The sequence below is a fragment of the Polyodon spathula genome, chromosome 14 (genome assembly GCF_017654505.1).
Source record: "Polyodon spathula isolate WHYD16114869_AA chromosome 14, ASM1765450v1, whole genome shotgun sequence".
Taxonomy (NCBI): domain Eukaryota; kingdom Metazoa; phylum Chordata; class Actinopteri; order Acipenseriformes; family Polyodontidae; genus Polyodon; species Polyodon spathula.
In genome coordinates, this window is record NC_054547.1 from 5618878 (window position 1) to 5634389 (window position 15512).

The 15512-nt window shown below is 38.1% G+C and overlaps 2 protein-coding genes across 13 annotated transcripts in view; one reads left to right on the forward strand and one right to left on the reverse strand.

The window, feature by feature from the left end:
* Positions 1 to 4297: 4297 nt before the first annotated feature.
* Positions 4298 to 8037, reverse strand: LOC121326513 (mediator of RNA polymerase II transcription subunit 8-like). 2 transcript variants are annotated; one of them, XM_041269833.1, is made up of 7 exons: positions 7864 to 8037; positions 7352 to 7473; positions 6560 to 6704; positions 5997 to 6137; positions 5332 to 5419; positions 5017 to 5244; positions 4298 to 4675 (listed from the first exon to the last, which is right to left on the reverse strand). In XM_041269833.1, the coding sequence occupies exons 1-7, from the start codon at positions 7867 to 7869 to the stop codon at positions 4611 to 4613; spliced, it is 795 nt and encodes a 264-aa protein (XP_041125767.1). In that variant the 5' UTR covers positions 7870 to 8037; the 3' UTR covers positions 4298 to 4610. The 2 variants fall into 2 exon arrangements, with proteins under 2 accessions (XP_041125767.1, XP_041125768.1); XM_041269834.1 differs by lacking the exons at positions 7352 to 7473; positions 7864 to 8037 and adding an exon at positions 7274 to 7343.
* Positions 8038 to 8372: 335 nt separating this feature from the next.
* szt2 (SZT2 subunit of KICSTOR complex) overlaps positions 8373 to 15512 on the forward strand; it is a 52988-nt gene continuing 45848 nt past the window's right edge. For all 11 annotated transcript variants that reach the window (XM_041269821.1, XM_041269830.1, XM_041269823.1 and 8 more), the window contains exons 1-10: positions 8373 to 8497; positions 9944 to 10069; positions 12065 to 12238; positions 12616 to 12786; positions 13246 to 13377; positions 13545 to 13704; positions 13939 to 14045; positions 14145 to 14355; positions 14521 to 14691; positions 15138 to 15369. In XM_041269821.1, the coding sequence (XP_041125755.1) occupies positions 8474 to 8497; positions 9944 to 10069; positions 12065 to 12238; positions 12616 to 12786; positions 13246 to 13377; positions 13545 to 13704; positions 13939 to 14045; positions 14145 to 14355; positions 14521 to 14691; positions 15138 to 15369 (1508 nt within the window). In that variant the 5' untranslated portion in view covers positions 8373 to 8473. The remainder of the gene's footprint in view (positions 8498 to 9943; positions 10070 to 12064; positions 12239 to 12615; positions 12787 to 13245; positions 13378 to 13544; positions 13705 to 13938; positions 14046 to 14144; positions 14356 to 14520; positions 14692 to 15137; positions 15370 to 15512) is intronic.

Genomic DNA, 15512 nt, shown 5'->3' on the forward strand with positions numbered 1-15512 from the left:
AAAGTTGCTTCACTATTTTAGCTGTCAGAAACACAAACTCCTGCAAAGGTAACATGCAAAGTGACTTAGTGAGTCTCGACTGAACATGAACTGCATAGTAAGCTTGATTAGCGAGGCAGTATCAGAGTGGATCTACTACTCATTTTGACAGTAAGTCCACGTCAAGGCAAACTGAAGCTCGTGAAACGTTATTCAATTTGTCATTAAAATCATAACCCGCTTGGTTGATCTTTAGACACACAGGGATTGAAATCCATCCATAAATCCATAATGTCAGCTAACCTGAGTCGAGCCTTCACAGACCTCTTCGCATGTTCGGTCATTCTTGACTGTACAGTGATGCAAAATGCCTGGTAATTTGATGAAGGCCAGTTTTTCTCATTTATGTCGACAAATGAAATTACATGATACAGATAAGCTTATCACAGGCCTTGTTTACCTATGAAACAGATGCACAGACTCTTGTAAGCTGTCATTTGTTTACAGTGAGAAGCTGCAAGGCCCTGTCGGAGGAACTGAGATTAAAATACTTCAAAGGAGAAGCTGGTTTTAGGAAAGCATAAAAAAAACAAACAATTAAAGGGTTATTTATTCAACTATTAACAGTACCATATCAACCGTATACAATCATGTTACAATTTAATTACGTTTAAATGTGCAATAACAAAATTAATAACAAAGCCTTCAGTGAATAAAAGCACCACACACAAATACTGTGCTGTATCTCTCTCGGTGATACCTTTTGATGAGATCCACAAACTCCAGGCTGAGAAGCACTGTAACGGATAGGACTGTATTCTGGAATATGGTGTTCTAAAACGTGCTCAACACAATATGACAGACTATCGGACTCCTTCACTCACCTACGCACATTAAGTGGTCTATAGTGTAGATTAGATTTTGGACTGATCTACCCAAACAGACAGTCCACTATAAAATGTTCAACTTTCTGTCCAACAAATTATTTGCAACAATAATGGGAAGACAAAAAGAATTACTGTGTTAGTGATTCTGGAACTTGCTGTAGGAATCTCTCTTATGTAATCAGGCTGATAAAAAACAAAACAAAACAGAGACACTGAAAATGGCAAGAGTGAGGGAATTAATTTCCTGTTTTACAAAAATGAAATAACTTGCTGTCACTGCTGTCTGTACTTGTTTTTGTTACAGTACTAAAATGCATTTCTTTAAAATGTCCTTAGTCATAGCAATACATTATCTGAGGATCTCAACATTTCAAACTTTTAACGAGCCACTGTACAAATGTTAATTGCAAACCTATTCCTCCGAATAATGCATGCCCTACTACAAGTAACAATTGACTTAAAGATCGATGAGGCATCACAAACCTTACAGTAAATACGTGCTTAATTTGACACACAATCTACAATAGATTTTTTAAATCAAATAAAATCTATATAAAACAAATAGCTTTAAAATGAGTGTATGAGTAACTGAAGGGGTTCAATTCTGATGGTAATACACAAAGTTTTTTTTTGTCAACTGGTAACATGGGATGATCACTGTGTTATTTTTGTCATACCGGTACTGTAAAATGTGGAAATCTGCCAACCTATTCATTGTTATTCTTGACTTCTTGTACTCTCCAAGACAATGCATGCACATGGTTTCTGATGGAATCAGATCTCATCTGCAATTGGCTGTTTGCTGTATGGCATTTTCTCAGATGTAGGGCAGGATTTAGACAGGTTTTTTTTTTTTTATGGATTGTTCATTTTCTCCAGTTGTGCCTGTAGTCACTATGCTACTTATACGTCTGCATTTTAAAATATGAAATATTTTATTATTAGCAATGGAAACAGAACGAAAAATGACATTGCCAGCATTTACAGTGAAATTTCTGAAACGTATTGGACAGGCGCTGGAGTGGACAGACTGTAGGTTCCAAGGCCCACTGTCAGGATGAACTTTATGTTCCCTCCATTAATGACTTTGATGTTATTAGGCTGGACAGCAGCATGTCTGGCTGAATTACTTTCACTGCTATTACATATTCATAATCGACTAAATATAGTCACGGAGCAAGGACTGCCGGGCAAAACACACTGGATGGTCACTGTCGATAACTTCTAAATGATAGTGAAATGCCACAGTGAGCCTACTCGCAGGCCGCAGGGTGAAAGAAAGCGGATCTTCTCTTTCCAAATATTTCATTAAACCATTTTTTGTAGGTTTCCCAGACAAATTTTCCCACTGGCCAAATTCAAATAACATTACGACTTCACCTAGATTATTATTTTTGTTTGGATTGTTTGTTTTGGTTTTTGTTTGCGATTCAAGGAACCTTATTAACTCAACTGAATTCAAAAGTCATAGTTCTAAGCAACTGGTTCACCACTGCATCACGTACTGTAGCCGAGTGTCAGTAGGTTATTTATTATGGCATTTGAAAGGGCAACAGCCGAGACTATATTAGAAACGACTACTGTACATCACATGGAAACCACACAGCTTTCACCATCCATTCTCTGAATAGTTGGTCCTCTGCCCTGCTCTATTAATCTCATTGGCACACATCTGAATTTTTTTATATCTTTCTAGGAAATTTTATTTGTCATAAAACAGATGTATGCAGAAGCTCTGTATAGTATTCATCCGGCCCTGTTCTTTCAGAATAGGCATGCAGTGATTATACCTATAGATTCTTCTTTCCTCCCTATTCCTAATGCAAACACTCTTGTTTCAGTGGAATGTTCAGGTACATAAAGACTGGCCCCCGGAGCACGCTCCTCTCACTGACAACACTGCTTAACTCAGGGGTAATGAAAGACTTGGGACTTTTCATGAAGAACTATACAAAAGGAACTTCCAAAAACATTAATAAATAAATACATTCATTAAAAAAGAACACTTTCTGCAATTTTACAACAGGCAATAAAAATAAAAAAAAAGATACAACTGGTGACAACCGCAGATATCCAAGCCAGCTGGAATTCCTGCCTGTTGACTGACTGCACAACATGCCTCAATCAAAAGACAAGGTACATTTTATTGCTATTATGATTCAGAACATTATTCGATTTTAATAGGCAAAGCAAATTTATTTATTTATTTATTTTTTTAATTAAAAGAACAAATGTGTTGGAAGACTTTGCAATGATGCAGACAAAATGAAAATTAAGACCAATAACTGGTCATTTGCACATTGCCGGAAATTGCCTAGATTTTACACATTGCTGGAAAATAGTTGTACCAGAAGTTTCTGGGAAGCTAAACAATTCTGAAGCGTCATCCTGCAAATATTTTTCCCTAGCAATGAATGCGCTGAACAGATTTTAAAAATTAATTAAATAATTCATTATTATTATTATTTTAACTAAAACCTGGTTTTCTTTATAAATCCAAATGAAATGTAAATAAATATTCCTATAACTATGGTGAAACTCCTACCCTTACTTTCCAAATGACATAAGACAAGGTTAAACATGGTGACACAACTGTTCTATATACAGGAAGCACAGCAGTGAACCTATACAATATCTCACTGAATCTACGACATGCATCACAGTGACAAAGCCTGCATATACATGCATTGAGACTACTTTCAATAACTGGTATGATAAACATCATCATACTTGAAAAGTGGCACCAAGCCAATGAGTGCAACCAATATCTTTAATGACATCTGGTGTTCCAGCTGTCATAAAACTGTTTAATTACTGCTGCTGTTGAAGTATGCTGGGGAACTGGACATATTGGCCAAGAAAATACACTGGGAGAAGGCTGGTTTGACAGATCCTTCCAGCAGATGTAGCTAAAGTCTAGAAGAAATCAGTTGAATAATAAGTGATACTGTTACTCAAAGTGACACAAAGCTTGGTCAACAGAATATATAGTGAAACCTAAACCCTAATCATTCCTATTGTTAAAATATCAGGTTTGACCACAGGAGTGAAACAATTGCTTAAATAAGGGTCTAAAAGTACAGTACTTTATTTCCACCACAGGAGGGCAACCTTCCAGAATTTTGTACCTTTTTTTTTTTTTTTTTTTTAATACTGATAAAAGCAGGATTAGGAAATTACAATCTAGGATAAATACTGAAAGATTTTATAAACATGTGTATTGAGAGGTATGTTGTAATATGCAACTTTAAACAACAATCACAATTGTCATTCTATTACTTGGTTGTGGCCTTTCGGTGCATCTATAACACGGTTTAACACGCTTGTATTAGCAGTTCCTAAACAAAAATGAAAACCGTTACATTATTTGCAATACACATGTTGGCGTTAACTTATTCTCGTGCAGAAAAAAAAAAAAAAAGAAACAATTATATGGTATTAATTTTATTTAAATCTACATCTTTAGACCACAGAGATTATCTACTTATCACACAGCGAGGGCATTTGCAGGAGCAGAACATTTTAAAATCACAGAAAATGTAATTACACAAGTGTGCAGTTCATAATCAGGGTCTGGTTTAAAATGTTTCATGACAGCCGGACTGTGGGACGGAGCTAACCTGATCACTGCCTGCTACAGAAGGTTTTATTAATAAAAGAACTGCACTCTGTAGGTAGTTACGCAAGGTGCTTTAACATTCTCTTTAGGCAGGCACAGCATCTCAGCTGATGCATAGAGTGGACTCAGCGCTGGTAAGGATGCATCGAAGCTGACTTGATGTTTGTCTTTATGCTGCTGGGCATTTTCCCTGCAGAGAATGTAAAGATTGGTAGAACAGTTTATGCTGTGGAAGCAAACGCATGCATGGTCAAGAAATAATGTTTAAACCAAAGTTTCGTCACAATTACACAAACACTTCTCCACATATGCAAACCTGCACTAAAATCACATGGTCAACATCCCAGCATCAACTAAAAGGATTCCTAGCGATGTTCTTTACAAATAGGAGGTACACTGTAGATTCAGGTATGTCCACATAGCATAAATCCCTTATGATAAAATCCCTTTAGTGAGTTGGTCTTGTACAGACTTTTGACAAAATGTATTAAAACTGCACAGAACAGTTTAGACCCCATAGCCAGAGCTTACCTGGCTGTTGAGGGGGGCCCTGCCCACCCATGGCTGCTTGCTGGTTGGCAGACCTTTGCATGACCTGCTGCAGACTTGGGCCCCCAGACAGCATGGGGCCTCCTCCAGGAGGAACTGGCCCTCCTGGCCCTTGGGGCCTGTGATTTGACAACCCCTTGCCACACACTACTGCTGCCACCAGCGCATTTGTATCCGCGGGATTAAAAGTTGGCTTGTTCTGGCGCATAGCTGAAACAGAAAGAGCAGAGTACCGAATGCTGAATACTGAGGAGAAAAATCACAAAACTATTCTCATCGCAGAGTACAGAAACATACCTGAATTTTCAGCTTCACGGTCCTCTCGAGGATTATTCAGCTTTTCCAGGAGGTTTGAACACAATTTATTAAGAGTCTGGATCTGTTTCTGCAAGATGAAGAAACAAAGCAATGATCAAAGAACAGAAGTGTACGGCTGTACATGCAGGCACCAGAAACATAGGAAAGCCCCCTAGTCGTGTGTATGTGTGATTGTGTGTGTGCAAGAGTGGGTCTTCACACCCAACTTTTGTTTCGGGTTTAAAAGTGGTTTGAATAGAAATAATACATATTTGTAATCGCTGTTTCTTTGCAGAATACCCTGGGACCTCACTTTCTATAGCGATTGCCTCCTGCCTATTATGTATGTATAGTTGCAAATGTCTTTGTTAAACACAATTGACTGTTTTAATATTTTTTTTTATCAACTTTAAATCAACTCCTGAAGCAATTTCCCTAGCACACAACTAACTGCCTTTACAGAATCTCAAATTTGCCTTCTAGAAAATCCAATTCCTGTGCACACCTGTCAGTAAAAGCAAGGGCTGATAGTGAATTTCAGATAGGAAGCCGCACACGTTTCTCAAGGTAGTTAAATTACTAGTGGTTAAAAGCCTGGCACACTGCTAAAACCCCTGTATAGCCCCTGGCATGTTCATAGTAACACTCGCTGTGCAGATCCTTACCTGTGCCACATCCTGTCCGATACGAGCTGCTTCAGTGCTCAGCTGCTTCTCCTGCTCCTCCACCTCGGGGTCAGGCTTTGTGCGCAGGTGATCTGGGACAATCTCATGACTGAAAACAGGAACACGCTGCTCTGTCAGTTTCTAGGTGGGGAGAAATGTTTTACTCTGGTATCTGAACTGTACTAATATAACAAATCACTCTTTGCTGCCATTTCTTACTTGTGTGTATGTTGCTATAGACATCTTTTCTCCTTCTTTAGAATAGGTATGTTACGAGATTTAAAATAGCTTGGCTTTCAATTCTTCTACATAATTAATTTAGGATTGCAATCTTCTTTAAGGCTTGTCTCAGTCTCCATATGCATTAATTTGGGGACTGCTTTACCTAAAGGAAGAAATCCATCATTTTAATGAATCTGTTGGTGAAGCCCAAATCATCACCTTTAATACAGCTGCTTTACAATGAACTGCAGTCAAAAGACTCCTTGGCTCCTCAGAGGATTGTATGTAGTGAATGCCGAGAAACAATGCAATGTTGTTTGAAATAACAGATCCCGTCTTACTGCTAGCTCTTCATCTCTATCTGGAGACAGCAGCAAAGGGATGATGACCTGGTTCCGGAAGGCAGGCGTCTTCTCACTTCTCATGAGCTTATTGACGGTGCTAAGCTGACCCGATAACAAAGCAAAATTATCAAGCACAGAAGGCCTGGGAACAGAGAACACACAGATACATATAAAACTCTTAAATTAAGGTCTGGACAAGGTAGTATAGATAAGCACTTCGATTTCTAAAACAAATACATCAAAGTCCCAAACTAACACTTCTACACAAGTCGCCCTTTCCCTCTTGCAATCATACATCTTGAAATATAATAGTGGTTATTTTATATAGCACACATTTTTAATGACATGTAGTAAAGAATATATAGATATAATATATATATATATATATATATATATATATATATATATATATATAATATACACACACACACACATATATATATATATATATATATATATATGTGTGTGTGTATATATGTGTGTGTGTGTGTGTATATCATACATACACACACACACACACACACACACACACACACACACACACACACAACATACATACACACATACATATAATGTCAGATTAAATCTAAAATATTTATTTTATTGACAAATCCTGAACCGAATTTTAGTGTTAATCCATCCCGGTAGCGGATCCTTTCTCCCTATGTAAGTCAAGCAATTGTAGCTCATCTGTGTTTGTATTCGACTCACCACAAACACAAGCACCTTCTCATTTGCTAGTACTGTACTAGAACCTGAAACCATCAGTCACATAAAAAATTGACTCACCATGTCAGTCTGTCGTACTCGTTCTCAAGTTTAAAAATAAAACTGTGCAGCGAGTTTTTTAGGTGTGCAACTCGGTTGATGAGAGCGTCTATCGAGGCCTCAAGCTGCTTCTCTTCTCGCTGCTGCACAGGGAAACAAAAGGCAAATCATTCTGAATTCTAATCAACATATTCAATATTCCAACCAAGCTCTAAACAAACAAAACAAGCTTTCATTGACTTCCCCATGTTCTGGTGCATAATACTGACCTCGCAATGTCAGTTAATCAAATGTCTAATGTTATGGGCATGAAAAAAAAAAAAAAAAAAAATGTTGTTTCATTTATTTTTTGTACTTTATTATTTATCACCGTAAAATAGTACGGCGTTCACAGCACCAATGAAATAAAACTAGCAATGTTAAAACTAGTTAAGACAGTCTGAGGTTCATAAGAAAAACTTGCAATAAAAATATAACGCTACTGGTATTCCTTAAGAGACAGTTTATTTCCACTCTAGACTAGTAGAACTTACCTGCATTTTCTTTCTTTCAAAAAAATGGTGAGAAAGTCACCCTGGAGAGCAGAATAAGAAAATTCTGTTTTCAACGGATCCGGAAACTCCCAGGGCCAGAACTTAAGTATACAAGGACTGGGTCACTCTGGGATAGATGGGGTGACCCACGTCAGTCTTAGTGTATGACTAAAAATGGCTTTTCACTGACAGCAGTGAACAAAACAGTAATACGGGTATTTGCGGTTTCTTTAAATACCATTAATATCATCCGTGGAAATGAACTGAAAACTGGATGAACGTAAAAGTTCTCATATTTTCAATGTGGCACGTTATTTAATTTAATCACCAGAACGACAACAAAATCTCGAAGTTATTTATTTATTCCTTTTTTTGGTCACAAATTATTAAAAACAACAACAGAGTTCACATTATGAGAATAGAGCAACCTAAGCTAAAATAAATCCGGTTATTTTTCAAGGGGAGAAGTCGCAAAGAGGTGATTGCTTCCGGGTCATGCTGCCGCTTTTCCCAAATAAACATAACGTTGTAGCGAAATAAACACGCAAATATTTCATGATCTCCTGAGTAAGGTGCACACAAAGACCTTCTCAGGGATGAGAATTTCGGGATGGCAGAGAGACAGGACAATGAAGTAAGTAACTGTACGGGACAATACAATAAAAAAAAAGTATTGATTAATTTTCATTTGATTAATTAAAAATGTGTATACAAGTTAAGCGTACGTGTGGCGTTTTAAGTTAAGAATTAAATAATTTTGTGCCCAGTACGCAATAACTGGATGGCACAAATATTCTTTACAACACCTCTTGCAAATCAGGATAAATCGTTTATTTCTGCTTGATTCTGAGTGATATGTACTTTGTCGTAATTAGAGTAAGGTGGAGACTGTCGTTAAATAAAGGAACACAATTTAAATATTACATGTGTGTGTTTTATTGTCTGCTAGTGTATACATTGGCTATCCCAAGATCAAAACAATTTAAGAAGCATAGGATAATTTCATAAAAACAGTTCTTAGATTGCCTGGTTACGTTAGTATTTGTGTCTGTATACAAAAAGGCCATTATTAATCATTGTATTACTATAGCAAGCTCACATCAGGCTATTTTTCTCCCTAGCATTGATTGCAACACGGTTTTGTATTACACACCCATACAGCAACGCAGTGTATTTAAAAACAAGATGAAATATATGAATAATAATATAATAATCATAATAATACCAAATATTATTATTATTATTATTATTATTATTATATTATGTGATAGCAACAGAATATGACATCATTTTTCTATCTCAACCACAACTCTGTGACATTAGCTTCAGGTAGTGATTGCTGTTTCAGGCAGTACTATATTGAGCAACAGTAAACAGGACAGTCCTCAACCAGCTGTTTACAACCCTTCATGTTTATGTAGAATTCTTATTATTAGGGCTTGAACTTTTTGGTTTTTGTTTTCCAAATCTCTACCTCCCTTTAAATGTTAATTAGTAGTGGTTAAGCTGTCTCTGCATCCTAAGAAAGAGAACACTGCTAATTAAAGATTGAGTTTAAGGTTATTTTTTTCTTTGCAACAAGTCAAGGAGATTTTAAAGGTCTGTACTGGATATTTTATAATGAAAAGAATCTGTCAAGACAACAGTGCAAACAAGTCAAAATAACACACAATCATAAACTTGTGTGAACAAGAATGAAGTGCAATTAGGATCACGTATTTTGTCACATCTGTTTAAAAAAAAAAAAGCGAATCAGACTCAGTCAAGATATGAAGTTAAAACAAGTGACATTGTAATTAACAGCTTACAGGAAACAGAATCAGCATAAAATATGTAAAAAAAAAAAATAAAACCAGAAAACTTACTACTTATTCTATAAGCTGTAAAGCTAGAGAAATGAAACTGTTTCAGTTCCCTTTTTATTTTTAGAAAAGTCTATATTTGGACAGTCATTGCTGAAGGTGGTATATGTTCTGCTTTTATTGGACTTCAACACTGCTTTGCTGCATGTAGAGGATACTAAACTTCCAAAGCTTGTCTGATCATAATCACTGTTCTGTATATGTGTCCTGTCCCACAGGTGGAGGAGGCAGGGCAGGTTTACCTGCTGATGAAGAAGGAGTATCGGATCTCCCGAAACGTCCGGTTAGCCTGGTTCCTGAGCAATCTCAACCAGGTCATTCGCCCCACACTCAAGCCTGATCTGGTGAGTGGTGGGCCTGGGTTTGGACTTCATTCTGCCACTGGAAGTTAAGCAGTGTAAAGTCAAGATCATCATTTTTAAACATTAGATGCATTTAGTAAAGAACTGCACTGCTGTATAGGATATATTGCACCACATGTAAGAAGAACATAAGAATGTTTAGAAACGAGAGGAGGCCACTGACCCATCTTGCTCATTTGGTTGTTAGTAGTTTATTAATCCCAGAATCTCATCAAGCAGCTTGAAGGATCCCAGCTTCATTAACATTACTGGGGAGTTAGTTCCAGACCCACAATTCTCTTTGTAAAAAAAGACCCTCCTATTTTCTGTTCTGAATGCCCCTTTATCTAATCTCCATTTGTGACCCCTGGTCCTTGTTTCTTTTTTCAGATCGAAAAGTACCTTTTAGTATTTTGAATGCTTGAATCAGATTGCTGCGTAGTCGTCTTCGTTCAATATTGAATAGATTCAGTTCTTTTAGTCGGTCTGCATATGACATGCCTTTTTAAACCAGGAATAAGTCTGGTTGCTCTTCTTTGCACTCTTTCTAGAGCAGCAATATCCTTTTTGTAACAAGGTGACCAGAACTGAACACAATATTCTAGGGTCTTACTAATGCATTGTAAAGTTTTAACATTACTTCCCTTGAGTTAAATGAAACACTTTTCATTTTATATCCAGGCATTTTGTTGGCCTTTTTTATAGCTTCCCCACATTGTGTAGATGAAGACATTTCTGAGTCAACATAAACTCCTAGATCTTTTTCATAGATTCCTTCTTAAATGTCAGTATCTCCCATGTTGTATTTATAATGGACATTTTTAGTGCCTGTGTGCAATACCTTACACTTTTCTATATTAAATGTAATTTGCCATGTGTCTGCCTAGTTCTGAATGCTGCCTAGATCATTTTGAATGACCTTTGCTCCCGCAGTGGTGTTTGCCACTCCTCCTATATTTGTGTTGTATGCAAATTTAACAAGTTTGCTTACTATACCAGAGTCTGAGTCATTAATTTAGGTTAGGAAGAGTAGAGGACCTAATACTGATCCCTGTGCTCCTCCATTTTGAGTTTTTTCCTCAAATCAGTACTTTCTACTCCCTAATCCATTATGCATTTCTTTGAATACCAACTGCGTTCAGTTTGAGAATTAGTCTTTTATGTGGAACTTTGTCAAAAGCTTTCTGGAAATCTGAATATGCTTAGCAATTATCCATTGTCGATGTTGCATTCTCAAAAAAATCAAGCAAGTTAGTTAGACATGATCTCTCTTTCCTAAAACCATGATGACTGATACTGTTACCATAAAGGCAATTTCCATTGTGGATCTTATTACAGTTTCCATAAGTTTATATATGACAGAAGTCAGGTTTAATGGTCAGTAGTTAACTGGTTAACCGGTTTTGTCTCCCGTTTTGTGGATTGGTATTACGTTTACAATTCTCCAGTCTGTCGGTACAACCCCTGTCTCAAGAGACTGTTGCATGATCTTAATTAGCGGTTTATAAATAATTTATTTCATTTCTTTGAGTACTATTGGGAGGATCTCATCCGACCCAGGGGATATGTTTATTTTAAGCTTCTGGTCCCTTTAATACTTCTGCCTCTGTTATGCTAAAGTTATTTAAAACTGGATAGGGACAGGTCGACATTTCTGTTTCTCCATCTTCTCAAGACCCTGTTCTTGAGGTCGTTGCCCAAACTGATGCAGACACTGAGACAGTTTTATAAGGTGCAGAACCTAAAGTTATCAGGGGAATCATAAATATTATTAATGTTTGTTACTCTTCCTAATATTTACAATAAGATCACATCAGAACATTATTGTCTTTTTTTATATATGTTCAGTACATCTAAGCAATATTAATTAGTAATAATTTGTACTTGTTATGTGCAGTACCTACTATCCTTTTGCAATACAATATCTTTATAAATCTGAAGAGTATCTGTTTGTGATGTAATATGTGTAACCCCCCCCCTCCCTTTGTTCAATCCCAGTTAAACTCTGAGAATGAGCTGGATGTACTGAGTATCCTTCCCAAGGGCTGGCAGCCAGATGAGATCCCTTCAGCACAGTTCTACCAGCTGGTACCGTCTACCCAGGTCACGTTCCTGGCAAGGCGGTACCGTTTCATTATCGAGCTGGACCTGAGCCCCTCTACTGGGATTGTGGTAAGTACAGTCAATATAGTTTCAATACCGAGTCTAGTTTGTTCTCAAAATTACCTTTTCTGAATATAACCAACTACCCCTGCCTACGTGGTTGATCTCTGTCACTGACATAAAAAAATAAGGTTAACATATCCTCACCCCAGGCTTTCCAGTGATCCAGGATCAGCTTTATCACGTGGTATTACTGTAGTAGATATTTTCAACTTAATCTAGATCGCTTTACAAATATTGTTAGTCCTGAAAGAGAATTAGATTTCCTGATTCCTTCATTTTTTTTTTTTTAAATTCTCAGAATCTGATGTCGCTCGCAGTGTTTTCTCCATTGTCTATTCTTGGGTTGGAGGAGCCTGAGTAACATTCTGGTCTGTATTTTGCAGGATGACTGTACTGGTGAGATGATATTCGATGAGGTGTTCCACGCACTCTCCAGGTGTTTAGCAGGACTGGGGAGACCCTTTAAAGTCCCTGGTACTGATCTTATGCTTCAGCCGGAGATCTTTATTACTATCCAGGCTTACTCCTCTATTATTGGGCTCCAGTCTCACCAAGTAAGTCATTTTTTTCACACTGTTTATCAGAATATACAGTACATGTTATACAGATTTAACACAGGACTGTTCTTGTTTTTAATGATCTACTCATATAATCTTGAATGTTTTTAGTGAAGCGTGTTTATAAGTTAAGTTAAACACTGCTTTGAAACATGAAAATAAACTTAAAATCCTCTGTAAAACATTTTTAAAAGGTTTCACAATTGTACACCTAATTTAATTAATACAAACATAATCAATATAAACGTTCCTTAAAACAGCTGAGGCTCTCAACATTTTAAGCTTAATATTGTTTGAAAAAATATATGCATCATTTTCTTTATGTACTAGTTTGCACTGTGTGTGCATGTTGATGCTGGCACCATCAAATTTATCAAGAAGGGGAAGAGGATAGAGGATGTTTTAGATTCATTATATTGCTTCTCAGATTCTGTGTGCATTGTTCGTTCACTGCAGGTGTTAGTGCAGGGCTGCCAGCTAGATCGGACCGACCTCGATCAGTTTCTGCTCCAGATTTACCAGCAGCTGCGCTCTGTGGAGAACAACATCGCAGAGGTGCTGCAGCAGCAATACCGGGCTCGAGGACAGGTGAGCCACTGCGCAGGCAGCAAACCCTGTGTCTGAAAATCCACAATCCTCTTGATTCTCTCAGTGAATACAACCCTGTATTGTCAACTTTCACTGTCTCATCTGCTGTACTGCTAATTGCTGTTTCTTAGGCACTCTCGCAATGTTTTTCTAATACGTATTTTCAGTATGACGGAACCATTTTGTCCTCTGGTCTGAATGATGTAATGGAGGATCCGCCTCACAGGAAGCTGGGTGTTTCCATGGTAACAGCTGATGTGGGGCTGGTTTGTATGATCCGTCAGGGAATCCTGGCTCTGCAGCTGCTGCCCCCAAACTCCAGTGCAGGTGGGTGCCCAAAGCCATGCTGTTGATATACTTAACTTTTGATATGACTGACTTCCAGATGAGTAAGTCAGTGAATAATAAAACCAACAAGTGTTTTCTACTTTGTATATTACTTCATATTAAGTAGTGTTTGAGTGAATGGTAATGATGGAGTGCGTGTTGCCTGCCTATCCTTGCTCGTTGTGGCGCTCATGTAGATATGTATTTATTCATTTGTCAGAGCTCTGCTTGCAGGTATAATAATCATCACAGACGGAGTCACAAGCATGCCTGACGGCGCTGTTTGCGAGACTCTCCTGAACCAGCTGCGAAGTGGCACTGTTGCCTGCTCTTTCATCCAGGTAGGGTGCATACTTCACATTGTTTTTTTAACATGGCATTTAAGGAATCAGAACTGTGTTTTTCTATTTTAATTTTGAAACGACCCCCCTTTCCCCAAGGTTGGAGGCGCCTATTCCTATGACTGCAGCTTTGGATACATCCCCAATGTGGAGCTCATGAAGTTCGTCTCCATGGCAACGTTTGGATCATACATGTCCACCTGCCCTGAAGTGGATGTTTCAAATCAAGACATGAATACTTATCACAAGGCTTTCCTGATGTATTCCTTCTTGAAAACGGGGGAGTCCATGAACCCAGAGTACTACTGTGGTAAGTAAAGAATCCAGTGTCTCAGTATTACATATTCCACTGTTGACAAACTCATGGTCTCAACAATTATGGTCAGTACAGAAAAAGTCAATTACCGAATTTTTTCTCTCTCTCTCGATGCTGTGCAATATGCTGCAGTTCGTGATTTCATTTCAATTGATTCAGTTTCCCAGCACAAGCTCTTTAATGAGCACCTGGTGTCTGCGAGTGGGAACCCAGCCCTGGCCATGCGGAGGAAGAAACACACCGAGAAGGAGGTTCATGCCCAGTTGGTCAGCGTGGTGTCAGTGCGGCTCCGGGAGGGCTACAGTGTCCGCGAGATCAACCTCACCAAAGGTAACTGCCACACCTTTACCTTTATGAAGTCTTTATCTCACACAGGCTAGAAAGCAGCTCAGATGATGTGTGTGTGTGTGTGTGTGTACTGTAGAAAGCAGTTCAGATGGGGTTTGTGTGTACTGTAGAAAACAGCTCAGATTACGTGTGTACTGTAGAAAGCAGTTCAAATGATGTGTGTGTGTGTGTGTGTGTGTGTGTGTGTGTTGTTTGTTTGTGTACTGTAATGAGCAGTTCAGATGGTGTGTTGTTGTGTACTGTAGAAAGCTGCTCAGATCATGTGTATGTACTGTAGAAAGCAGTTCAGATGGTTTGTGTGTGTGTGTACTGTAGAAAGCAGCTCAGATAATGTGCGTGTCCTGTAGGCTGCACTAGACAAAGAGAAACCATATATAATGGCTGCACTCTCAATCTTTAAATATACTTGGAATGCTTATTTTTGAAAGGTGGCACCCAGCTGGAGGTGAAGCTGGTGCTTATATGGAAGCACAACATGCGGATCGAGTATCTAGTCGTGGCGCCCTGGCCGTTGGACCCTACGAAACGCAGCACTTGGGTGGAGGTAACGATGGAAGGGAGCTATGACATCCTGCATGACATAAGCTGCACCATGAGGAAACCAATCTCCAGCCCCTACCGGACCTCTGTCATCCGCCGCTTCTGGAACACTCTGCAGAGGTCAGGCATCATGCTTTTAGTTTCCAGATGTAAATACTGCCCTAGGTATTTATTAACAGAATATTTTACATAACTAAACCAGACATGTTTTTTTGGGGGGAAAAAAAAAAATTATATATATAATTTCTTCAGAATAATTGCAA